Source organism: Apteryx rowi, unplaced genomic scaffold (assembly GCF_003343035.1).
Source record: "Apteryx rowi isolate R43461 unplaced genomic scaffold, aptRow1 scaffold_165, whole genome shotgun sequence".
Classification (NCBI taxonomy): Eukaryota; Metazoa; Chordata; class Aves; order Apterygiformes; family Apterygidae; genus Apteryx; species Apteryx rowi.
Window position 1 is genome coordinate 179928 of NW_020447919.1, and position 26007 is coordinate 205934.

The window sequence follows — 26007 nt, forward strand, 5'->3', positions numbered from 1 at the left end:
GGCGGGCGCAGCGCTCGCTCGTTGCCCGCCGGCCCCTGCGGCCCGAGCCCGCGTGCCGCGGCGTGACCTGGCTCGAAGGGCGGGCTGGGGGCGGGGGCCGGGGGTGAGGGTGCGGACTGGCCGTGGTCCGGGTGGGGAGGAAATCAGGGAGGCAGGTGGGTCAAAAAGGGACGCGAGAGCTAGTGTTAACAGTTATAACGATGCGGCATTAGTTAGAGCAAGTGAGAATGTGTTTTTCTTTTCTGCATTAAATTTCCTATTTGGGAATGTAATTTCTCTGTCTTTCCCGTGTGGTAGATCGTTTTCCTTTTGCAATATGAATTTTCTTTGGAGAAGTGCCGCAAGAAGTTGTCAGCGCTTCATGTGAAAGCGCTGTTTGTAAAACATTACAGTTGGCATCTGAATTTTCCCCCTTGAGTCTTGCTAGCTTCAAGAGCTAGAGCCCTCCTGAAGGTTCAGTGCTGAACTTGCTCCATCTRCTTAAAAACTGGAATGAATAAAAATCTGTATCAGAAATAAATAAAAATGTATTATAAGAAACTTGCCCTATTTACATGAAATCTGAAGAGTGACTGTATTTTCTGCAGATCCACCACCTGTACAGCTGATTGTCCAGTTCTTGGAACAGGCTTCCAAGCCATCAGTGAACGAACAGAACCAAGTCCAGCCGCCACCTGATAACAAAAGAAACCGCATTTTAAAACTCCTTGCTCTTAAAGTTGCTGCTCATCTGAAGTGGGATTTGGATGTGTTAGAGAAAAGGTATGGGCTGTATGTTTCATGCTGAAGTTGTTAAACTAGGAAGTGGCACAAGTTCTTTATTTTAACAAGCAGGAATCAGTCTTACTCCCTGTTCTGACAGTATCTTTCTTAGATTAAGAAGAGTCCTGGGTCTGACAATTGGAATCAAGTTCAATTTCCTCTGCAGGTTAGAAAAGCTTTGATAGAAGATTTATAAAAGCAATGTCTGTGAGCAAATCAATACTGTTAATAAGTTAAAGAAGAAAAATGGTGGGACTTAGGCATTGCGATTTGCATGTGCCTAAACTTGGTTAAGGATGAGGTTTAGGTTAGGTTTTCTCCTGTGACAAAGCCAGCATAAGTTTCCACACCCTGACATGCTTTTTCTTTTAAAAAAAAAAAAAAGAAGAACTTTTACCACAGTTTACTATTGTTCCAGTTTTGTAGATGAAGGTGCTCTACATCAATCTGTGAGCTAGGTCACTGAACTGAGTATGGTTGAAAAAACTCCTTTTTTACCCCCAATTTTACTGGTTGACCTTGCCAGTAGTTAGATAGGTGTAGATACAACAGAAGGTAGGAGAGCCCGGAACTTCTTTATTCTGGCAGTGCTAAGCATATCAGGGAACTGCCCTTCAGCAGTGTAAAAGCTTAATGGGGTAAGACTTGTTCTCCTGCACCTTTTCATTTCGTGTTACAGTTGTCAGACACAGGACTGCAAACTTCTTGAAAGAAGAAAGTTTTAAGTTCCATAAAAGTTGCATTGACTCTGAGTGTGTGATAAAAGAGTTAAAAAAAAAAATCACATTATAGCATCATATTTCTCCTGAGTTGATCTGAAAATTATATGTTCTTTATAATGTTATATAGAAATTTTCTAACTTCAGAAATATTTTGAAAAACTTTATTCCTTCAAATTACTGGTAGGGTTTGTCTCTTCCTAGATACTTTTCTTTTTGTATTCTTCTTACTACGTGAACACTATAATATTTTTTTTCCTCCAAGTGTATGCTACAGTGAGCAGTAAAAGGATTTGGAATGAGATATCCTTGGTTGTTCTGCCTACCAAGTTCTCTTTTTTTCTAATATCCTACGAGATGGCAAAAATACTATGTCATATTTATCTACCTTATTGAAGCATTATGAGGCTGAATTACTGATTGTCAAAGTACCTTTGCAAGATGCTGCACATTGGCAGGCAATGTAGTGAAGTCTTTATTGTGGTTAATTATGAAAATATTGTATGGACACATGTTTTTTATATACAATAAGGTTTTTTTTATAGTTTAGTTTTGAAAGTTGCTATATAAGAACATGTAAGTGAGGGCTTTTCTTAAGACTGCTTCAATTTTTGCAGGAATTTGTATCTGTTCTTGGCATATTTTATGTCAATTAATATCTTTACTTTTTGAAATACAAGTATAATCCTGATTAATCCTGATTTTATAAATCAGTCCTACTGTATGACAATATTGGACTGATTCTGGGATTCTGTAGGATTGTTTTGTCCTTTTTTTTTTTTTGAGAGAGAGAGCGAGCGAGCAAGACAGTCTGAAGTGCTTTCAACTACTGATTCGACGCATCTCTGTAGTAGTAAGAGTTCTTGTTCTTCTAGCTTATGAAGCCTAAGGTTGTTCTTAAATAAGAACTGTACTGTTTGTCTTTTTAACTGATTATACCCAGATATTCAGTCATGCTAGTTTAAAAAAAGAATAAAATAACAGCTTGAGCTCAGCCTTTTTCTACAGCTTCTGCTGTTAAAGTTACTTAAATGATATTCTACTGATGCCAATGAAAACAAGATTCTTGGACCTCACATAGTAAAAATAGCGTTCATGAGCTTTGTTAGTTTGAAACAATAGCTTGATAACATACCTGGAGTCTGACGTGACGCAGGGCCTAAAATTCACTCAGTGGGAATTCTGGTGTTGGTTAATAAAAGTGTAGTTTCAAACGGTTGTTTTCGATGCTGGTTGCAAAGCAGGGTGTGTGTTTTTTTGTTTTTTTCCTCTCAAGGTTGAAGGTACTTTGGCAGCAGCTGATTGCTTCTAATTTCAAACCTCTCTGATAAAAATGTCTAAATTAGTAATAGTGTTTCAGTTGTGTTAAATTATTCATCAGAAGCCTAGAGTGGTGCAGTCCTGCCCACATGGCTTCTCTTTTTATCAAGAAAGGCTCTGTCCCAACTGATGTATGGGTTTACATATTACAGCTTACAATGAAGCATGGTCTATTCCAGTTCCCAGTGTTAAATTCACTGTGTGCTGGCAGATGCTGCAGAATGGGAGACAAGGCATGATAACAGAGATGTCCCCTTTACCGGAGGGTAATCCGGTAATCCACTTGCAATGGAAGCATTGTTTACCTTCTGGAAGTATGGTCTGGGACTGTCTTGAGAAGAATTTCTTACTGGTTGGGACCTGTTGTTACAGATGGCTGGATTACTTTTGGGGTATGTCTGTGCAGACTAATGCAGTGGTGCATAGAAGTAGTTCAGCTATGTTAGGGCAACCCTTCACCTGGGCTGACCTGCACTACTAGTATTGCGGACTGCTTCACATACCTACTTTTAAAAACCATCTGATCCAGAGTCTTTTGTTATGCTAAAAGGATGTAATACCCTATGGAAGTAAGGGTAATAAGTAATAATACAGTACTGATTAGCTGTGTATATTATCTAAATATTCCAGAAGCAGGATTACTGTATGAAATATCTGATTCTCTATTTTTTTAATAGCTTATCTGTTCCTGTATTGAACATGCTGCTGAATGAACTTCTGTGCATCAGCAAAGTTCCCCCAGGAACTAAACATGTGGATGTAGACCTGTCCAGCTTACCCCCCACCACTGCAATGGCTATACTACTCTACAACAGATGGTAAACAACCTTAAGGCAATAATCTTTTTCTTCTTTCTGTGCACTTTTACATAGAGAGAGAGAGAGAGAATTTCAGAGTCTGTATTTAGTAATAATAATTTGTGATCTGTAGATATGTGATAGCAAGTGGCTGACTCTGAAAAGAAGTTCTAAAGCAGTTTCTGTTCCCTAACAAATTATTCAAGGTAGTGCTTTGAACTGTCACCTTTATAAAGATAAAAATCTTGCTGTCTTACAACTTCTTATGGACATAAAAATTTCTTGCATCTTGCACTCGAGCATATCTAATATTTATTCAAATTGAGTATAGTATCTGAAATCATAAATTGCTATTTTTAAGAGGCAAGTGAGCTGCTTATTACACTTCTGAGGCTAACACCACTCTTCACTTAATTTTCTCCTCTTTGTAGGGCCATAAGGACCATTGTTCAAAGTAGTTTTCCTGTAAAGCAAGTGAAGCCTGGGCCACCTCAGTTAAATGTGTAAGTTACAAATATAATTAATTTGGATTTCACGTTTGTTTTGTAATCAGAAACCACATTTGTACTTGGATTAAAGCATGTTAATATGCCATGGTTGCTTAAAATGGCTAATTGTAACATGGAAAACTTGCATTTATTTTAAGTATATTCTTATTTTCCTGTCAGACATACTTCATACATATCTGTATGTTTGTATGGTTCCACTTGTTTAAGATGTTATAATCTCTTATCACTTCACAGAGGCAAGAAAAATCACAAAAGAAAAGGAGATGGCTATTTCTCCTGGGGAGAATACTTTTTCTCTAGTCTAGTTTAAACAGGGTACATTTCTTGCATCCTGTCATAACTTTCACCAGCTTGCCTAATATGATTGTCATCTTATAGCAATTCACCAGATTATTTATCTGATAACCTGAGAAATAATATTTTCATCTGTTTCATTAGGCAATAATTTGTAATTTAAAGTCAAGATCCAAGTCACATTCTAGAAGTTGTGTGGCTTTGGTTGCAACCTATGCTTGGAATTGACTTTTACACTATAAATTTCTCTGGAAAGTGTCCCTGAAGTGCTTTCAACTTAAAAATGAACATGAATATCAGGTATACTCTAGCATTAGATGAATAGAACTCATATCTGTTTAGGAGGGTGTATTAGGTATGATGATTAAAAATACTACTGCTACTAATAATTTTTCTGTAAATCTTGTATTGTCTCCTCTATATCTGAGTGTGATCCTGAATGGGAAGATTCTGTATGGGGAAATAAGTTAAATAATTCTCATTTTTGCGTGATCACATGAACCCTCACCCTGACAAATGTTCATGAAGTTTGTAATGGAGAAGCTTCAGAAGAATGAGTCTGTGGAAACTGATTTCTTCCTGATAGTTTTGCTAATGTTAACCGTTTGCCATGATAAGTCTGGTTTTAAAAAAAATTGGCATTGGAAACTTTGAAACTTCCATTTTTTTTAAACCACTTTCACAGTCTAAACTCTCCATTGTAATTCTGTATTTCAGAAAAAGATAGATAAGAACATTCAATGATCCTGCATAAGTGCTTTTAAAATGTAGTTATGTGAAACTTATTCAAAAATTAATCATTGTGGTCTAGAACATGAAGTAAAATAACATGCTAGTTTGCTTTATAATTGAGATCTTGCTCTCTTCTCCTAATATATTTTTCCAGGATGAATCAGATGCAACAAGAAAAGGAACTAACTGAAAACATTTTGAAAGTGGTGAGATTTTTTGCTTTATATTTGCTTGAATTTCAGACATAAATACGAATGCACAGGAAATCACCAATAGCAGCACAATACTGTTAATACAGTACACTTTTTACATATTTGTGTATACACCTCTGTCTTTTGTGAATTGTAGTTAATAAGCTTGTTCACCAATGTCAGTATCTGCTACTATTCCAGTATGCTTGTATCGGGCAGTGTTATTTCTGCTTTGTGTGTTGTCTGTGATCAAAATGTTCTTTTGTCAGTCTGTCCTTGAAGCCATGTGGATTGAGCAAGCATCTACACAATCAGCATGTGATTAAGAATTAAGACCATAACATATTTGAGGTGTAAAATCATATGGCAGCAAAATGGAGCGTTTATGACTTTTGTTAAAGGATTTAGTAGTTGTGTATTTTATGTTTGTAGCTTTCAACAGAATGCTAGTTGTGCCTGAAGTGTTTCTTTTTGTGAGAAGCAGGAAAGAGGAGGAACAAACCCTCTACTTCCATAAGTAGCCTAGCTCAATTTCCTGCTCTTGAGCTTCTCAGAATCAGTTGATGCGTAACTGTTTTTCCACTTCATCATAAGTTGTGAGAAAATCTTGCTACAAATCTTTTAATTCAAACAGAAGCTGTTTTTGTTTTAGCTGTGAAATAGTAACTTAGAATTTACAACCCAACTATTGCAGAACTTGCTAATGCTCAGAAAATTGACAGCAAGGGGTAGGTGAAAGTGACAAAAAATCGTCTGTTTGTTTGATTCAACGGAAATACAGAAGTTAGAGAGCGCTTCATGGAAAGTAAGGATCCGATACTGTTTCTCTGAGTAGCTGAAACTGAACTGGAAGTCACAAATTTCTTTATTGTACAAGAAATACAGGAGCAGATTCTACAAAGCAATAAGATAGGTGTATCACAGTTAAGGACATTTTTACTATCCTCTTACTTTATTGTGACATTTTTAGTGTAAATTTTAAACCCAAAGCTAAACTCAAAGCCAAGAGAATAATTTTTTTAATGCGTTTGAACTATTATAGTTGAAAGAGCAGGCTGCTGATTCCATCCTGGTGCTAGAAGGAGCACTTAAATTAAACAAAGATCTTTATGTCCACACTATAAGAACTCTGGATTTATTGGCCATGGAGCCTGGTATGGTGAATGGAGAAACAGAGAGTTCCACAGCTGGACTGAAAATCAGCGCGGAGGAGATAGAGTGCCAGGTACTTTACATTCTAAACTAAAGCTTTCAGGTTATTTGTTTCTTTAGACATAGTAACAAGTAATATTTTGAGATAAACTACAGTATTTTTCTATTGATCTTTGTGTCCTGTCTTTAATGCAATAAGATTATGTTATTGATTTTGTATTTTTAATTATTAAAGCTTGTTTCTACATTGTAAATATTGTTGCTCACACTTTTTTTCCCCACAATGCCTCACTTTTTTACCCCTTTGCAGTAAACCACTATATGACAAGGGCTGTTTATTGCACTGTTTGTAGGATTACATGCAAATCATAGTATGTGTAATTTCAAAATGCCCATGCAAAATTATTTGTACTGAGATCACAGTTTAAAAGAAAGAATCTACTGAAGTATGTGAGGTATATGTCAGCACACTAGATAAAACTTGAAATAGTTTAAAGTGTGTGTAAGGATTGACCTGAAATAGTTAATGTTGTGTTAAATGTATTTTTACATAAATTTCAAGACAGTATATTTTATATCAATGATGTTTGCAGGTTTGCTATGATTTGGGTGCAATCTACTTTCAACAAGGTTCTACAAATGCAGCTGTTCATGAAAATGCTAAAGAAAAGTTTTTCAGAACAAAGGAGCTGATTGCAAAGGTACTGAGAGTTTTGTTACGATGTGTATTCAACTTTTCTAAAAACAGTTTGTTTCAAAAATATTGCTTATTTCTTTAACATAAGAACTGTTATAGTATGGGTGTTTTTTTTTTTTAAAGTAGGTTCATGGGATTTTGACAGCAATCTTTGCTGTATTCCTTTTAGCATTGTGCCTGTTTAAAATTAGACTTCTCTTCATCAGCTGCAATGCATTCCTGCTTTGTTCTAAATTTTGTAATGAATATTCTCTTATGGAAATTGTATTGATACAAGAATTGCAAAAATGACATCTCCACTGTTAGTATTAACCTCACTGAACAGCATGTTCTGTGTGCTTTGTAGTATTTTAACAGTGATGCTACCTTTATGAGGAATATGAACAAGAATAGGAAATGCTGTAAGGGTAGTTCTTCCTTGGAAATCAGATTTTCTGTACTGACTTTAAAACAATGGTATCATTTTTATTTACTATTAAAATATTCTTCCTTTTTTATTTTGTTTCATATTTCTATTTACAAAATTGCAAGACTCAGGTTTTTATTTAAACAGACAAAACAAAACATAGTCTAAATTCTAAAAAGCATGCATAAAAGCATGCTTTTTGGAGATGCATGTATGCACATACACACACGTGCATTATTTTACTGTTTTGTTGTTACTTGGGGAATTTGTGGGTTTTCATTTATGTCTTAGAATTAAGTTTATGTTTCATAATATCTTGGCCACTAAGATTTGATCAACTCTTACCTTTCAGACTGGTTCATCATCGCTTCATTGTACCATAGATGAAGAACGGTTAGCTGGGTACTGTCAAGCTTGTGGAGTTCTTACTTCATCTTCTGATGATTCATCCCAACAGGCTACTCCTTATAGTCAAATCCATAGCTGTATGAAATCTGGCAACTATCAGGTAGTATACTTAAAAACAAACAAACAAACAAACAAACAAAAAACCCCACCACCAACAAAAAAACCCTTATTTTGAAGTGCTGATGATTCTACCTGATCTGATTTGGATTTTAAGTACTATTTAAGTGTTCCGGTTAACCATTAATATACCCTTTTGGAACACTCTCTTCTATATTAGTTATGTTATATTTTTGTATAGTAGATCAAAATATTTTGGATTTCAAATAATGTAAATAATTCCTACTAGTTAATATATGAAACTTTGAGGTAAACTAATGCTCTGGATTTCAGGGAATGTTGCTGCTGAGATGTGCAAGTTGTTTGTTTGTATTCTTTAACTCTGATTCTCTGATGCTAGAAAAAGTACTTCTTTTGGTCCTTTGATTTGTGAAGCGGTTATAATGTTGTCATAAAGTTATGTCTAGTTGTTTGTAATGCCTTTTTAAAATTACATATGAGTGCAAGCTGCTTCTCTCAGTTTGATCATTTTCACCTTCAGCAAATCACTTTGTCTGCACCTTTTGAATTATCCATTGAATATTCCAACTGTGTTTGTGTTGTAGGACTTAGTGAAGATATTCCTTGAAGATAATCTAGCCCTCAGTTTACCTGTTCAGTTCAGGCAATCAGTGCTAAGAGAACTCTTCCAAAAAGCTCAACAAGGGTGAGACATTAAATAATGAACTGTACAATGATGGTGAAAAGCAATTTTCATTAGCTGTGTTTTCCATGGATAGTATACAAAGTCTTCTAAGAACAAGTTATTTATATCCAAGGAACTTCAGCTGTTATTTCTGTTAGCGATAGTCTAAACCGTATCTTCCAACTAAGGAACTGGGCTGTGGTGTATCTTGCTGTGGCCTCATAACGGAAAATTTTATAAGTATTAACACTTACATGTATGAAAAATTGAAATAGTGAAAAACATAGTTAATCATGTGTGTATATATATATATTTATTTTTAATGTGTAACTACGTTAATGCCTCTTGAGAGCTCTTCTAAAACCTGTAGTCAAGGCTGGTCATGCTAACCATGTTAAACAGCGATATTGTAGGAGACGTGTACTTCTTTAGGAAAACCGACAGTGTAGTTATCTGTGACAAGGCACYTCACGCGCTGCAGAACCAGCCCAAGGCTGGAGGGCTAGGGTGCTACCTGTATAGTACACAGAGAGAACTAGGTACATGACAAGGGCAACCCATGGATAGCTCCCAACTGGGAAATGCTGAACACATGGCCGCACCCAAACTTCAGCCTCTTCTCTGGAGCCTAGGGACTCTAAACCAGGCTACATGGAAAGCATTTCCATATAGCTGAGATAAAAATTATTCTCTGAAGGGAAGGCACTTAAGAGTATTTCAGTTAAAGAGTGAGTAAGGCTCAGTTTAAAAAACACATCTGTGAGAAAAAAGAAATGTCAGTGGCAGCTTCTTATGTAAGAGCTTAGCCGTTACTGAATTCAACTTTCTGTTCAGCTAGAGAAGAGTCAAATCTATCTCACCCAGAAGAGGATCTTAGAAGAGGCTGTAGCTTAGGCTACATAGGGGTGTCTTCTGTCTCTCTGGCTGAAACGGAGTACCTTCAGCGATCGGTGTTAGACTGGTAGAGGAGCATGACTTCACAGTCTAGTTGTTAAGACACCCAGCCTAAGGGAGTTCTGGTTTTGTTTTGCTTTTGTCCAGTGATTAGGTATCGTGAGCTGCATAAAGGCTCCTGGAGTCCTTTGAGCTGTGCCAGCCGTGCCCAGGGCATGGCAGCCAAGAAGAGACTCACCTTTGTGCCAGTCACGTGGCTTCGCTTAGAGTCCCAGTGGTGCTTAGGCTGAAGCAATAATGAAGCCTGCAGGTGAAACATCAGGAAGAGAATTTTCAGTCAAAAAGTGAGATCCTAGGTAAACTTAGGTAGATCCTAAGCACATTTTTTCAGATTGTAGTCTTGGACAGAAGCATGTGGCCCAAACTTGTCTGGGGATCTGGCACCTGGAGCTTTGTCTTGGTACCAGCTATATGTCTGTCAGAGAAGTTCTGTGATCTTGGGTTTTGTATTCATTCAGGAATGATGCTCTGGATGAAATTTGTTTCAAAGTCTGTGCGTGCAACACTGTCTGCGATGTGATGCAAGGTCGAACAATTGATATCCAGTTTTGTCAGCTGTTTCTGAAACCCAGCAAAGAGAAAATAGATTTCCTCCTTGAGGTAAGAAATTACTGTCTGAAAGGGATACAGTATTCAGTGAGATTCCCTCCACCCCCACATACACACATTTAACTGCATTGCTGTTGCAAGTAATGCTCTCAGTTTTCTAAAACAGAGAAAAATATTTCATGAGATAGTTTCTCAAACTTTAGTCAATCTTTTTGCACTTAACACAAATAAACTCTATGAAATCAGTCTTGCATCTATATTAATAGTTCCATTTCCTTCTGGAGGAACCCATGTCAACCTGTTGCTTCAGCCTGGTTTTGAAACTGCTGCTCTTCCTGATTTCATTGTATTATGTATAGATACTATTGAATGTTTTCAAGGAACAAACAAACAAATTCTCCAAGACAGGGAGATACTGAAAAAACAAAAATCTGTCCAAGACAACCAATTTCTCTTACCAGCTCTGTTGTAAAAGCTAGGTGTCACAAAATGATCCTCAGCTACAGTGTGTGTGTGTGTGAGACTTAAAGCTGCTCCTCTCAGTGGAGCTTTTAGGAAATGATTATTGCCCAAGCTAAACTTTTCTTTGTTGCTTTGCTGTTATTTTTGTATTGTCTTTTGCCTAATTTGAGTCTTTTGCTTTGCTTGTCAGCTGCAGCTGGCCTATTTAAGCATGTGGCAAGAATTTTAGGGGACTGGAGCATCTCTCCTATGAGGAAAGGCTGAGAGAGCTGGGCCTGTTTAGCTTGGAGAAGAGAAGACTGAGAGGGGATCTTGTTAATGTGTACAAGTAYCTGAAGGGAGGGTGTCAAGAGGATGGGGCCAGACTCTTCTCAGTGGTGCCCAGTGACAGGACGCGAGGCAACGGGCACAAACTGAAACACAGGAAGTTCCATGTGAACATGAGGAAAAACTTCTTCACTGTGAGGGTGACTGAGCACTGGAACAGGTTGCCCAGAGAGGTTGTGGACTCTCCTTCTCCGGAGATATTCAAAACCCGCCTGGATGCGATCCTGTACAAGCTCTAGGTGCTTGAGCAGGGGGGTTGGACTAGATGATCTCCAGAGGTCCCTTCCAACCTCAACCATTCTGTGAATCAACTGAAAGTGCTCTGTGTTTCAGACCCACTGCTCACATTAGGTCTTGAACTTGTTTCTTAAAAGAACAGATTTGTTAATTTTTTTGTAAGCTGACAGTTAAGTTCAGTTATCTAGCTATCCTTAAACTAGTACAAAAATTGAAAAAAAATTATTAATCCTAGAGGATCTTACAGTTTTGCACTTAAAAATGTTAGTTCTTTTTTTTAAACTTACATGAAAGAGTTTAAGGTCTGGTGAAACTTGGTAATACTGAGGCACTTGAGCATGAAAAAGGAATGTGGAATGTATCTGAGGGAAGATTAGTCTTTTGAAACAGAGTTTCTCCTGTACATGTTTAAAGAAACTCTGATCCGTCTGTGATGGCTACAGTGTTTATTAGATAACTTTGTTACCTCCTTGAGAAAGAGGGTCACTACATGATACTAATTGTGACTCAGAAAATTGGGGAATAACACTGTCTGTAACTAAATATTTAAAAAGTTTCTAAGGGCTGCTTAATTTTTTACTGCTTGCTTTTCCCAGGTTTGTTCAAGATCAATAAACTTAGAAAGTGCTTCGGAATCTTTGAAAAGAAAAATGGCAGCATTTCTCAAGTATGTACTGGTATGAAGATATCGTGAATTCACAGTTCATAAGCAATGTAATACAACATTATAAGTGTTTTGAGAACTTGCAACTGAAAAAAAATGAGTCAAAGTTGCTTTTTTTGTTGTTTTGTGGGTTTTTTTTAACCTTTCTTATATYCCTTCTCTGAGAAAACCCTGGCTTTTGTACATCTCCCTAAACTGTTTTTGCTGCTTCTGTTCTCTTACTTCCATTCTTGTGATTCTGCCCAATTGCTTTACAATTTACAGGCATTGATAGCATTGGTGGGTAAGACAGAGTATGAACTGATATTTTAGCTTTGTTTCGTCTTCCTGATGATGTGTTAATTTTAATTTATTCAGAAACTTGTGCTTGGGTTTGGAAGATCTTCAGCTTGTCTTCATGATTTCATCTCATGAGCTGTTCATAAAACTACTGAAAGATGATGAACGGAAGCTGCTCATTGATCAAATGCGGAAGAGATCTCCTCGAATCAACCTGTGTACAAAACCTGTGACTTCTTTTTATGATATACCAGGTAATCTTATCAGCATTTCCATTATTTTATATGCAGGCAATATTTATTCTCATGCCTAAAGTTGCTGTGTGCAGATCTGTCTTCAGAAGAAGTTTAGAGAGAATATATCCTGTATTTAGTCTGTGAATGTCATACTTTTTTAAGAAGGTCATTTTTCTTCAAATTTTTGCTGGCATCTCAACTGAGTATACCAGGTATGTTCAAATGAGCGTGTGCTAGCTGCCTGAATGAAGGAGAGGTGTGGCGGTTAGTCTGAACTGCATCTGGCTCTGGCTGCTGTTCCCAGAAGGGTCGTCCTGCCTCTGCTCTTACACCAGCACCAATGCTTGTGTGGCTTTGTGGTGAGCTGGACCGGGCATGTCATCTGGATGGAGTTTTAAACCTGCTAAGGAGAAACCCAGATTTTTCAGGCAGCTTATTTCCCAGATATGTCTGGCTTACCATGCAGCTGAGTCAAAGCTGGCATAAGAGAAGAGGTGCAAGCTGGTGATTGGAGCTGGGAAGAACTAACCCTTTCAGCCATAATGCAGACTTGCATGGACTTAAGTCAGTTGTGAAAAATTGCATATTTTTCCATAAGACAGTACAGAGACACTTTTTGGTGCTGATCTTGACCCTAACATTTACTGTGGCAAAGAAAAGGGAATACTCAGAGCTGCTGCTCTGAGAGGAGGGATCATTGCAAGCAGTTYTTCAGGTAAGAGGAGCTGGGAAACTAGCACGAGATGTTTCTGGAGGGCTACAAAAGGATGTACAGGACCTGTAAAAGCATTGGTGTATTTGCCATTCTAGTGTGTTATGTTTAAAATGTCATATCCTAAGGAACTGTAAGGATCTGTGTTATGAAGGAGTGCCCTAGAAGCCTGACTGTTTTTCTTCTAGCTTCAGCAAGTGTTAATATCGGCCAGCTTGAACATCAACTCATATTGTCAGTAGATCCTTGGAGGATTCGCCAGATCTTAATCGAATTGCATGGTATGACTTCAGAACGCCAGTTCTGGACAATTTCAAATAAGGTAAATTATTTTGTATGGTCATGAGATACAGTATTTCAAGGACTGGTTAGGTATCACACTGTGATGAATGGGTTTTTTTTGCCACAGATTTTCAATGGGTTTTTTTAATTATTTTTTTTAAAAACGGCTTGACTTTTTCTCCCTATATAATGGGAATGAAGATAACTTGTCTAAACTCACTTTCCATATGAAAAGTGTTGCAACAAAATGTATAACTTTTTAAAGAAATTAACGGCTGTAATGCAAACTTCTAAGAAAATAAATTGCTCTAGCTTTTACTTTAAATGTTTTGCCCAGTTAGTGATATCCTTTTAGTTTAAATTCCTGTCATTAATAGTAGCTGGGAGCAGGGAATAGTGACTTTTTTTTGGTGGAGTAAGGATTTACTACTGATTTTTCTCTTCCAATTATTACATGTTCAAAGTATGAATGAAGTTGGGTGGGTAGACGTTTTTGATGTAATCCATACATCTGAGCCATGCATGTGATGTGAATTCTAAAACCTCTTTCTTATAAATTAGTTTTATATATTTTTCTTTCAGTGGGAAGTACCAAATGTTTATGGTAATGTTATTTTGGGAATTAAAGATAATCTGACTAGGGATTTGGTCTACATCCTCATGGCAAAGGGATTACACTGCAGTGCAATTAAGGTGAGCAAGCCATCTGAATTTACTGGTGCGTTTGTTTGGACACTTGAGGTGTAACAACACTGAAAGTATGGAATGCCCCTTCTAAGGAAAAGTATCAAAGAGTTGGGAGATGTGGAATATCTAGTAACACAATAACAATGTAATAGAATAACAGGTTAATATTTCTGTCTTGCAAAGTTCCATTAGTAAAATGAGGATAATGGCTTTCCAGTGAGTTGAACCTGGATATAAATTTATTTATATGAAGCTTGATTAGGATGTACTAAATCATGTTGTATCTGACCCTAGCAGTGATTTAAGGCATTAATACAGCTTGTTATTCTTTTAGCTAAGAGTTTCCCATATGGGATTTATTGCAATAATGTTTCATTTGCCTTAAAGTATAGTTGACTATTCTGTAGTTTGCTAAACTACAGAATAAAACTGAATTATCTACTTAATAAGCCTTTAGTTAATCTTGGTATGTTTTTTTTCTTAAATGTCTTGTTTTGTTTGAAAACTCCGGAATGGGGGAACTGTTAACTTTACTGTTAAGTCCAAAGGACTCCAAAATGTAAAAGGTAATTGTGRGGCTCTTAAGTAGGACTAACAATGCTGGATGCCAAGGCTGGTCCAACCAGGATGCTGCTGTACAGCATTCCAACTCTGGTTTTCTTTTTCCTTATGAATCTATTAGGAATCGTTAGTGCATGTCATATGAATCCTCTTTATTACAGGACTTTGTCCATGCAAAGCAGCTTTTTGCTGCTTGCTTGGAGCTTGTGACAGAGTTTTCTCCAAAACTGCGTCAAGTCATGCTGAATGAAATGCTGCTTTTGGACATTTACACTCATGAAGCTGGAGCTGGTGTTTCTGGAGAACGTCCCCCTTCTGATCTTATAAGCAGAGTCCGAGGATATTTGGAAATGAGGGTACCTGGTAAGAACTTTTGCTGTCTTTCCTGAGACCCAGTAAAGCACAAAGCTTATGAGGAATGAAAAAGCAACAGCTCTGTATTCCAAATCTACTGTTGGAAACAAAACAGTGAAGTTGATGACTTTTTGGTGAGTTTTTAGAAGCATGAAATGAGAACAGCAGCATCATGATACCCAAACATTGCTAAACACAGTCTGAGTGCCACACTTAAATGAGTTGAATAGAAAAAGTGTCTGCATTTTATCTGAAAGGTTTTATTAGCTGTTAATGAAGTCCACGTAGTTTTACACTGAGGGAATAATGCAATATTATTGCAGTTGGAAGAAGCTGTTGTTCCTCATAATTTACAAAAGTGAACTTTTTTATAGGGCTAAGCATGATATTTTTCTGCAATAGAAGATATGGAGTAGAAATAGCTAATTAGAGGGAATTGTCTCTGCTTATTTTCATATAATGCTGTTTTTCTCAAAATTTTTTAAATAAAAAGCGCCTTTTCTTCCAGATATTCCTCTTCGGCAAGTTATAGCTGAAGAATGTGTTGCCTTCTTGTTAAACTGGCGTGAAAACGAGTACTTGACAATGCAAGTTCCATTGCCTCTGGTTCAGACTAATCCTTATGTGAAGGTAAGCTGTGTTCAGTCTTAGTGTTAACAGTCAGACTGTAACCAACTCTGCCCTGTTTGGGCATTTGTACTTTTTTAAAAGCATGTACTTTTGTCTCTCACAAGTGCCAGTTTTTGTTACGGTAATGAGTGAAGCTAGTGTGGTAAACAAGAAGACATACCAGGGCTAGGCACCAGGTATGTTTGACTGTTGACGAAAGATTTAACTTGTACTGCAAGATCAGTTGAAACAAACTGCGTTTTAGCACTTGTTACCTGCTGACTGAGTTTGGCCTCATAAGCATGAGGCCTAAGTGTGGTAAAAATTATGAACCCTAATCTGTTCAAAACATTGTAATACTTCAGTAAATTAGTCTCCTCTCAGCTGGAATTTAGCTTAGATGTGGGAGGTATGAGAAGTATGGTGATCTCAGGCTTCGTGTCTAGTCATCTTTGTTCTAAAGAGACTTGTACTCCAAATGCACTGTAGTAGTTCCATTTTTGAACCTGATAAGGGTGTCTGTTTTCTAGGGACATTCAAGCTCAGCCCTTTTTGAAACTTAGCTTTCAAAATGGTTTTATAGCAATGTTGTTTTTACTTCAAAGTCAGGTGGCAGAATTGCAGATCATATTATGTGACAAATTTTTTTGGCCTGCTCTGCTTCCCTTGTGATATTCCTAATTTCTGTCTTGAGCTTTGGATTTTCTCTGTATAGCAGAGGGTGCCAGTGCAACTTTAATTTTACTTCTAGCTCAGATTAATTATCATATGAAAGTCATGGGTATTCTAGGGATCCAATATTTAAGTAGAATAAAGCTTGTTTTATGGAGCCTGTAGTAAGGAAATACAGCATAAGGAAACTAATACAGGGCAAAGTGCTCTGTCATTTAATTTCTGCTTTCCAGCCCCCACTGTTCTCTGTCACAAAGTTTAGTCACTCTGCTCTGTAGTTTGTATTTTAAAATTGCTTGTTTAGCTGTTTTAAAACACATGCCAATAACTCCTTTGCTCTAGTCAATATTCAGAGAAGCTCTAGCTGCTCTGTTTCTTCTTCTGTGTTGCATAGCTGGGACAGTTGTTGGCTGCTACATGCAAAGAACTTCCAGGTCCCAAAGAAAGTAGACGAACAGCTAAAGATCTCTGGGAAGTTGTTGTACAGATCTGCAGTGTATCCAACCAGCACAAACGGGGAAATGATGGCAGAGTCAGTTTGATAAAACACAGGGAGTCTACACTAGGCATTATGTACAGGTATGTCCTTTTAGGTTATTTCTAAAGGTGGTTTGAATTGTACATTTGACCCCATGTTCCCTTCCAGAATTGTCTGGATTTGGCTGTCGAAGTGGCTGCAGCAGCTGAAGAAGTCTAAGTGAGAAAGCTGCACGCTGGCGATGTTAGATATTAGTGGTGACGTATGACTGTTTTTTTTCAGAACGAGAGGAGGAGTGGTGGTCAGTATTCAGAGAGCAAAGTGTATGTGCCTGTGCTTCCATTAGCATCAGCGTTGGTCTGCCAGTAAAGTCAATGAAGCCTAGAGGGCAGCTGAGCTGAGCAAGTGGAGGTGTCTGCTTTACATTGAGTAGAATTGCTCTGTAGACTCCTTTTATAACTATATCAAACACCTAGCTCACAATGTAGGTCTCTCCACCTAGCTTTGGGTTTCTGAATCTGAAGCTAAATATTTCACAATTTTTAAATGAAATCCCAGTTCAGCTGAACCCTTGAGGAGAGGGAGAAGAGAAAATATTGTTGACTGGAGTAGATTTCACTGTCAGTTCCCTAACCCCTGCCAGCCTTAACGAATTCATTTAGGACTCTGATTTGTCCAAACAGTAAATGTTTTCAGCCTGTTCCAGAGTCCAAGACTGATATAAGCTGCTTCCTATGTTAAATTCTGGAATATGTGGTTATGTAGAACAGCTTTCCATACTGAAACTTGGAAAAGGTGCCTCTGTCAAACTTGGACTGTTCCTGTGCCGCTCTTGGCTAATCGGGTTAATGTGTATCTAAAGGTCAGCTGCTCTTGCTTACACTGCTGTGGAATGGGTGGAAGAAGGTGCGTGCTTGCTTTATGTTTCAGTTGTATACTCCTGCCAGAAAAAGGAAGCAGTCTAGGTCTACTCTAGGTTACTGAACTCTTCTGACCCCTCTAATTCAAACAGTAAAGGGCAGTGGCTCTGTTCTTATTATGGAAAAGAAATAATGAAACCTTTTCCAAACAAACTGTGCTTGTCTGGATTGTTTGGTGATGACAGTTTCTACTGTGGCATCACAAGGAACTCCATGTACATTATAAATGATCCCAGTGTACCCTCCCTCTTCTGTAAACCTGTAGCTCGTTGATATAGTCTTGGCTTGGAGAATTGCAATTTCTTTCGTTCCCTTTCAGATTTTATGGCTGACTTACTGCAAAGTAGTTTTTATGCCTTTTATGGCATGATGCAATAGGAGGTGATTCTTATTTAATATAGTCACTGGAAAATCTTATTTTTTGTAAATGAAAAAGGTTAAAAGTAAATGATCTGCTATAGCATTCTCATTTATATACCCTGTGTTTGTAAACTTAGAACTAAAGGAGCATTTTGGCAGATGAAGAAATTGCTTTACTTCCTGTTCTCATTTCCAATGAGTTAAGCTTATGTATATTCTTAGTTGTGGACGATTACTTACACAGATATTTGTGTCTCTAATTTAGGAGTGAATTGCTGTCTTTTATCAAAAAGCTGCGGGTAAGTTATAGTGGACTTCACAATGTGTTTGTAACCAGACCTCTGTTTTGGTATAACAGTTTTCTGGACTTTTCCTGTTAAATTCCAGAAAAACTAATAGCTATATAGATGTTTTGTATGGCTGAAGCACTTTTAAATTTACCTTACGTGCCATAGAGCAATGTTTAAAAGCTTATTTAAAATCATCCTTAATTCTGACAGTGGAGATCTGCTAATATTAGGATTATGCAAGAACATAGATTTTGCTAAACATACAGTTTAGTAAAGAAACCTTATTCTGGTTATCATGAAGGTCTGTGTTTTTGGATATTAGCAAGGTATTCCTTGTGGAGGGAGGAAGCTGCTACTTGGATCATAATTAAGAAGCAGAAGTGAGGGGAAAAAAGTGTAAGTGTGCGTGTGTAAATGCATAGAAAATCTTAATATATACCATGTTGAAGTTTAAGGTTAGACAGTAGCAATGGAAAGAAAATAAAGATGTACAAAGCTTAAATAAAGATCATTTCCAGGCAGTTATTTGGGAAGATGTGAAATAAAGATTTCTTACAGAAATTTTTTCAATGTTTCTGTGTTGTAGGCTTCCTAACAGAATAATGCCTTATTTAGAAAAGAAATAATATTTTAAGTTTCTTACATAACTTTAAAACTTAAGGAAGAAAGTAAAATTTTATGCTATTTTGTGAAAATACTTTTTTTTCTTATAGGAACCATTGGTTTTAACTACAATATTGTCCTTGTTTGTCAAGCTTCATAATGTCCGGGTTAGTATCTATCATAAACATCACATTTGGATTTTTTATAATGTATTTGCCTTTGTAATTTCTTCTACTATGTTTCTTGTCTTAGGAAGATATTGTGAATGATATTGCAGCAGAGCACATTTCCATCTGGCCCTCATCCATCCCCAAGTAAGATGATAACCCATTCAAAGTATTTTCAAAATACTTTTTGATGTAATTGATTTGGTTCCCATTACTCAGTATTAGTGTGCTTTCTGCCATGAAATGTTGTCACTGACACGCACACGCGCACACACGTTCTTCTGGGGACAGATTGGTCTGACTGCATGGAGTTTTTGTTCCTGATTTGATGCTCCTGACGGAGATGCAAGCACAAGAAGTGGAGGCTTTTTTGTGTGCTTTATTGAGCTATACGTAACTATGTGAACTATTTAATATTTTAATACAGAATAACTAATATTAATTACTAATATTTTTTGCTTTGAGAGGTATATTTAAATAACTGCCAAATATTAAGTGGCATATGGTATGTATTGATTTGTCCTGGCTGGATAGCACAGTGCTCATTAATACTTTTAATTATTTCTTATAATTATTAAGTTTAGAGGCTCTGTGGGCCTAGAACTTCTGTTCTAGACTCTGAATATGCAATATACCTGTGAGCATAAAGAGAGCAAGTGTGCGAAGTTTAGTGTTGTTAATGTGTCTTAATTGGTCTGCTTGGATAGTTTTGTTGTTATTGGTTCAGACTTCCATGTATATTGTAAACCCAATTAGAAGATGGTTTTCTGTCTGTTACCAGAATTTCTCAACGGGGTGAGAAAGACTGTATTTTTAAAAATGGAGAATTCACATGGGCCATGATAAAGGCTGTCCAAGCAATGTGCCAAGCTACTACCAGCCTGCCTTTCCAAGTTAGTTACTCAAGTTTCCTGCCTCTAGAGGCTGCTGTCTGTGGCCATTCATGCAGATGCTGTAATAAATCTGTAGCAGTTTCTGGTGTGTATTTTCATCCTTCTTGAAACTGAGAACATATATTCTTGCACGAAACCCTTTTGTGGTGTCAGTCACAGAAAAATTCTAACTTTGTGTCCAAGTCTGTGAATGATGTATTTGTCCTGTCATATTTACCGTATTAAAACATTTCAACAGTAGTTGTAGTAATATTAAATCTTTACTGGAGTTATCTTTGCCTCATATTTGATGCAAATTGCTTTGTACTTGAACTAGATATGAAATCAAATTACTGTAAAAATGCTCATTTAGGAATTATTTCTTCCTTTTTCCCCTTTAGCCTTCAGTCAGTGGATTTTGAAGCTGTGGCTGTTACAGTAAAAGAGCTAGTCAGCTATGCATTGACTATCAACTCAAACAACCACTTCTGGTTGATTATCCAGGCAGATATTTATTTTGGTAAGTGAAACAAACATCTGTTTTTAGCATATGTGTGGGGACACCTTGTTTCTTTCTCAGACTTGCCTACACTCCTAACACTTCTTATATTTCCTGTACTTCTTTTTATGAAAAGAAGCTGAAGCGGTATATGAGTTTAAAAGGTTTCTTCAGATGCAGTAGTGTAAGTGAATTTCTCTGGGAGGACTTTTAAGCCCAGAGAGAGACTGAGCTTCCAACAGGTCCTGCAGACTTGCTTTTAGGGTAAAGGAAACTTTACAGTAAGGGTTGCTGTTAACTTTGCTTTTTTAATGGGGGCAGTTGGTCCCTGAGTGGAAAAATTATGCATATGTGTAGCATTGGAGTTTCTAAGTGAGTGAAAAGTTGTGTGGGTAGTACTTGCTTTTAAAAGAGGCGATCAATCAGCTTCACTGGGGTCGAAGATGAGCAGAATCAAGAGGATCTGCTATATTTTATATAGGGAAGTATCTAGGATTTGTAAATGAGGGAGCATGAGCTCCTGATTCAGTATTGGTTGGGGTGGGAAGCTCTTCCTAGTCTTTCAGCCCTCATCTGCCACTTCCCCATTGCTTATCCTTGCTCATCAGCTGGGAGCAGCCAGCAGGACCAGGCCATAAAGCAGTGCAAATTCTGGGCACTGTGAAATGCAGCCAAACTGGTCCAGGTGTTCGGGGAAATCTTGCACAGCCTATATGATTATTAGGCTTTGTTAAACTTGATCCCCAGCCTGGAGTTAGTCCCTGAGGCTCACTTTATAGTTTGTGGAGAGAGTTAGGTGCTGAAGAATGGGATAGTTGGAAACCAGCCAGACAAGCATGGCACTACCTGGTGTATGCGCTAAAGAGAGGGATATGGTCATAGCAGTCCTCAAAAGTAGATGAGCTTAACTTCTTGTGCTTAACTTCTCTGTTAAGACCATTCTAGTGGAATGTAGCATCTAAGCCAAATTGTTCCTTTCCGGCAATAAACCAGGGCATGTGCTGTGTCTCAGCCATCCATCTGTGGATGCTTTAGTCTCTCTCAGGAGGAGACATACATTTCCAAGCCTGTGTTCTGGACTGTAAAGTTGTCTGTGTTGTGCAGTGAGATGCAGTGCGGAAATTCTAGCCTGTTGCTTCAAAAAGAGACAGATTTGTTTAGAGGAGTCTGTGTAGTCCAGTGTTTAGGGCTCTCACCTTGGATATAGCAAAGTTGATTCAAGGTCATGAACTGATAGCATTTACTTGTACAAAGTGGAACAACTTCCGGAAGGGAGTCGTATGCGTGGGGAGCCTCAGAGGCTAATACCAGAAAGCGCCACAATTAGAGCACTCGTAGCGTATGGCAGGTCTGTATTTAAGCACCTATGGGAACAGGCAGACTGCTGTAACTCTGCAGAGCCCCTGAAGRCTGCCCGAGGGTTGGTTTGGTAAGAACTTGCTGGGAGTAAAGCTGGTGCTGAGCCATGAGATCTATGTGGTGGCATCAACGGGCCCTCTCTAACTCAAACCAACCAAACTCCTTCACTACCATCCATGTGCTAAGTTCAGTGAAAACAAACTTCTTTTAAATCTGTCAACCTTAGAGTGGAAGATCAAGTACCTGAAAAGTTACAAACAAACAATACAAAAGGTAGTTCTCAAAAGTCCCAGCTTCACTTTTATTACTAGTTTTCCTGATTGATTGTGTAGTTGTGTATCACTGTTTTACCATCTCCTGTGTGTGTGTACTTTTTAAAATATGCAAGTCATTTTCCAAGCAGAATTCAACTGTGAGGTGTTTGGATCTGAATAATTCTATAAATAATTCATCTGAGTCCTAGAAATAACTACTGTGTTTACTCTTAAATCTTTGTTTTGCTTTTTTCCACTACAGCCACAAATCAGTATTCAGCAGCCCTTCACTATTATCTACAGGCAGGAGCTGTATGCTCAGATTTCTTTAATAAAATGGTACCACCAGATGTATACACAGACCAGGTAAGATCTGTTAAATGTGATTTAGATGTACAAAAATATCCTTCAGATTCATTCCTAATGCACTGTAGGTGTAAAACTGCTAAACAAAGGTGAGTTTTTTTGTTTTTGTTTTGTTTTTTAAGTCTTACAAGCTACAGGAATGTGTATATTTAACTGATGCGTTTAAGGACATGAATCCACACAGATCTGTTTTCTTTATTGCTTGGAAGTCATGGAGAATCCACAGCTTCTACTTTGCTGAAGCACAGAAGGCTTTTGTATTAACTTGTAGAGATAGAGTGTGCAGAGCTACCAACTGAGAAATAACTGATAATGGACTTTGGTGTGATAGTGAGCAAGTCAAAAAGCCAAGAGCGTGTGTATATCCTGTGGAATGAAACATGGTGGGGTGATCCCTGAGCTTGTTCCTGTGGCGCTGCACCAAGCTGTGAAGTGCCGGGTGGGCAGACCAGCCCGGGACAGCACAACTGTGCCCGCTGTTCCTTGCCAAGTGCGCTGTAGGGCTCACGTGCCCGTGCCCACCTGCCCGTGCAGCCCGCTGAGATGTCAGCTCTGGGTTTCCCACTGCGCTTCTGGTGCTGGCATCACATGGATGGAGCCTGCTTGCTTGCACCCGTGAGGCAGACAAACAGCAGTGTTTCCTAAATGTGTTGTCTAAGCATTTCTACAACACTGCCTGCTGTAGCCAGCACAAACGAGGGGTGCAGATTGCATCAGTAGTGAGGTCTGGACAGCGCTGGCTCCCAGTGTGATGCTTAGCATAACCGTAACTTTCTCTCTTAAATATCACGTAGTTCCCACGGACAGACACCCTTGTATCTTTTTTCCAGACTGTGATGGTGAACAGAGCTGTGTTGCAGCATTGTGTAGGGTTGTTCAGATATACGTAGGATTGTAACTTGCCCCTGTCGGAGTGTGACAGAGATACGGCACTCTGAATAGCATGTTCCTATGACTTTGCATCTGGCTCCATTAAAGCTGGTATAACAAATGATTTGTCAGTTGTCTTATTCATCAGGAAGCCATAGTATTACTTGTAGACAGCATTTCAGTAGGAAATCACTGCTTGTCAACGACTGTGTAGACACAGGGAAAGAGGTTGTTTTCTTACCCTTTCCGATTGTTTCTTCTTGTCTGCTTGTGTCCCTGTGAAAAGTGAGAGCTTCAGCCATTTCATCTGGGATTTTGAACGTTCGGGGCCCAATGTGAGCTGTGCTTTCTGGCAGGCTGTGGAAATCCAGGAATGCCGAGCGGCCCCGGGCCTCATGTATCGGCTCTGCCGCTTGCCAGCATGCGTTTGACTCGGTGCTAGGGCGTTTGTCCGAAGGCCTTTGCTGTGCTTTTCTGACATGAGTCAGGCTGTTGGCTTTTTGGTGCATGGGAGGAAGTAAAGGCAAAGCTTTTTATTGGGCCACAGTGCTGCTCTTTTACCAGAAATGACATCTGTAAAGGCTTGTTCCGTAAAACACCTATCATGCTCTTTTGTATTTTCCCAAAGTGATAAAAGCTCAGTTAATAAATCTACTGTGCTAAAAAAAAATAATAATTTTTTTTCCAGTTGTTAAGAGAATGTAGATTCAGTTATTTAGTTGGCCCCTTTAAAAAAAAAAAGGGAAAAAATGTTGCTGTTTGTTTGTGTTCCAATACTAGCATTTTTAAAGTTGCTTTTCTTTTAACTGCTCTATAGGTGATAAAGAGAATGATAAAGTGTTGCTCTTTACTCAACTGTCACACCCAGGTAAGAGCTGAAACATAGCATTAAATAAAACGTTAGTCTTCAAATATTTTTGACTTTAAAAGGGAATTTTTTTAAAAAAAGTAAAACTGAATCTACCTTGCTGTCTAAATCCAATCTGCAATTAAAAAATATATAAAGGTTTTTTTTGTTGTTATTGTTGCTTCTAGGGCACTAATTTGACCTGAATTAACAAGAAAAACTCATGTCTGGAAATGTCGTAAAAGTAGTAGTAGTCCATTCTTTTTTTATGTATGTCATGTTCTCTACAAAAGAAATTTCATCCTAAAAGTTGAGAGAGAATGCTGCATCTCTGGGGTGTTGTTGGGGATCTGGCTTTATTCAGCTTGATAACCACATGTGATAATTTTATTCAGTGGGATTCCCCAAGAAGGAGCAAGGTTTGCATTAAATCAGAGCCTAATAATTATTTGGAAATCTGGGAGCTGGGTCAGTCTCTTCACATTTGAGTGAAACTTTCCCCTTTTTTTTAGCTAATGCAATTATTTTAGAATGAGTTACATATGCTCTTGAAGTTTGGATACTTAAAAGTTGCTGAGTCTAGAAACTGGAATTACTGATGCATTTGGTGGCAAATTTAGGTTTGTGGGGAGCTAAACCTGTGAAAATCAGCTGGAGTCTTTCCTTGTAGGTAGCTATTTTATGCCAGTTCCTCAGAGAAGTAGACTATAAAACTGCATTTAAGGCACTGCAGGAACAAAACAGGTAAATACTACAACAAAAATTATTATACAGATGTACATTTATTGTGTACATTATCTGCATGTTATGTACATATTATATACATAATGCTTATATGTAAACATGTGTTAAATAATCTAACCAGTATTCTCTTTCAGTCATGATGCTATGGATTCTTATTATGACTATATCTGGGATGTCACCATTTTGGAGTATTTGACATGTATCCTTTCATTAGCAATTACTGAAGAAACAATATATATGGGATGTTCAGGTTTGGAAAAAGTCAGTTTTACCTGTTGTCAACTGCATTTCATACTAGAGTCAGACTTCCTGCCACAGCAACTACTTTGCTTAAGGAAGCATTTCTACACAATATTTATAAATGAGGTAGGATCCCAAAGTTAGGTGCTATTGTTTTCCTACACATGCATCTTTTCTTGACTTTCCTTCAGATCTCCACCATAAGAGAGGTGAGACAGACAAAAGACAAATAGCAGTAAGTTAAAACAATGCTTAAGGGGTAGGGGGATCTTTTTAGTGTTTCTTTCCCTCCCTGAAGCCATTCTCTTTGAAAAGAATTGCCACTTCATTTTACATTTTTGTGTAATTTTTACTAGACCCTGGATGCTGATGTAAACTTGTAATCAGATGGTTTTGGGATAGGATAGCGTAGTATGTTATGGAAATAAAATCACCTCTCCTTGAACTAATGCTGAAAAAGTCTTGTAATGGGCTAGCTTTACTGGAATGACTTCTGCTAGTGATGTCTCCTTTCTCATTTCCAGATTAAAGCTATTGGCCAGACAGAGCTGAATGCTAGTAATCCTGAGGAAGTCCTACAACTTGCTGCACAGAGAAGAAAAAAGAAATTTCTTCAAGCAATGGCAAAGCTTTACTTTTAAGCTAATGGTGGAAAACTCTTATAAAATGGGTGGAAGTGGAAAAATCTTTCAATGCTTTTATTTTTAAAATTCATTTAAATTTTTATACAACATTTACAGCGTATCTTTCTTTTAGAAATAGATGAAATATTATAATAAAACCCTTATTTTTACAAACTGTACAGAAGGCCTTAAACAACTTCA

The 26007-nt window shown here is 37.8% G+C and overlaps 1 protein-coding gene across 2 annotated transcripts; it reads left to right on the forward strand.

Annotated features, from left to right (window-relative positions):
- The first annotated feature begins 136 nt into the window (after positions 1–136).
- On the forward strand, positions 137–25916 carry INTS8 (integrator complex subunit 8). Of its 2 annotated transcripts, XM_026060104.1 has the most exons (27): positions 137–155; positions 588–762; positions 3479–3619; positions 4030–4101; positions 5288–5339; positions 6367–6549; positions 7070–7177; positions 7932–8087; positions 8650–8750; positions 10142–10283; positions 11855–11925; positions 12280–12455; positions 13338–13471; positions 14014–14124; positions 14841–15042; positions 15542–15663; positions 16709–16893; positions 18338–18371; positions 19076–19132; positions 19218–19279; positions 20406–20524; positions 22379–22482; positions 24170–24220; positions 24870–24943; positions 25078–25142; positions 25375–25418; positions 25708–25916. In XM_026060104.1, exons 3-27 carry the CDS (start codon positions 3501–3503, stop codon positions 25822–25824), a joined length of 2661 nt encoding a protein of 886 aa, XP_025915889.1. In that variant the 5' UTR covers positions 137–155; positions 588–762; positions 3479–3500; the 3' UTR covers positions 25825–25916. The 2 variants fall into 2 exon arrangements, with proteins under 2 accessions (XP_025915889.1, XP_025915888.1); XM_026060103.1 differs by lacking the exons at positions 137–155; positions 588–762; positions 3479–3619 and having other exon boundaries at positions 4061–4101; positions 6450–6549; positions 25078–25795.
- The last annotated feature ends 91 nt before the right edge of the window (positions 25917–26007 follow it).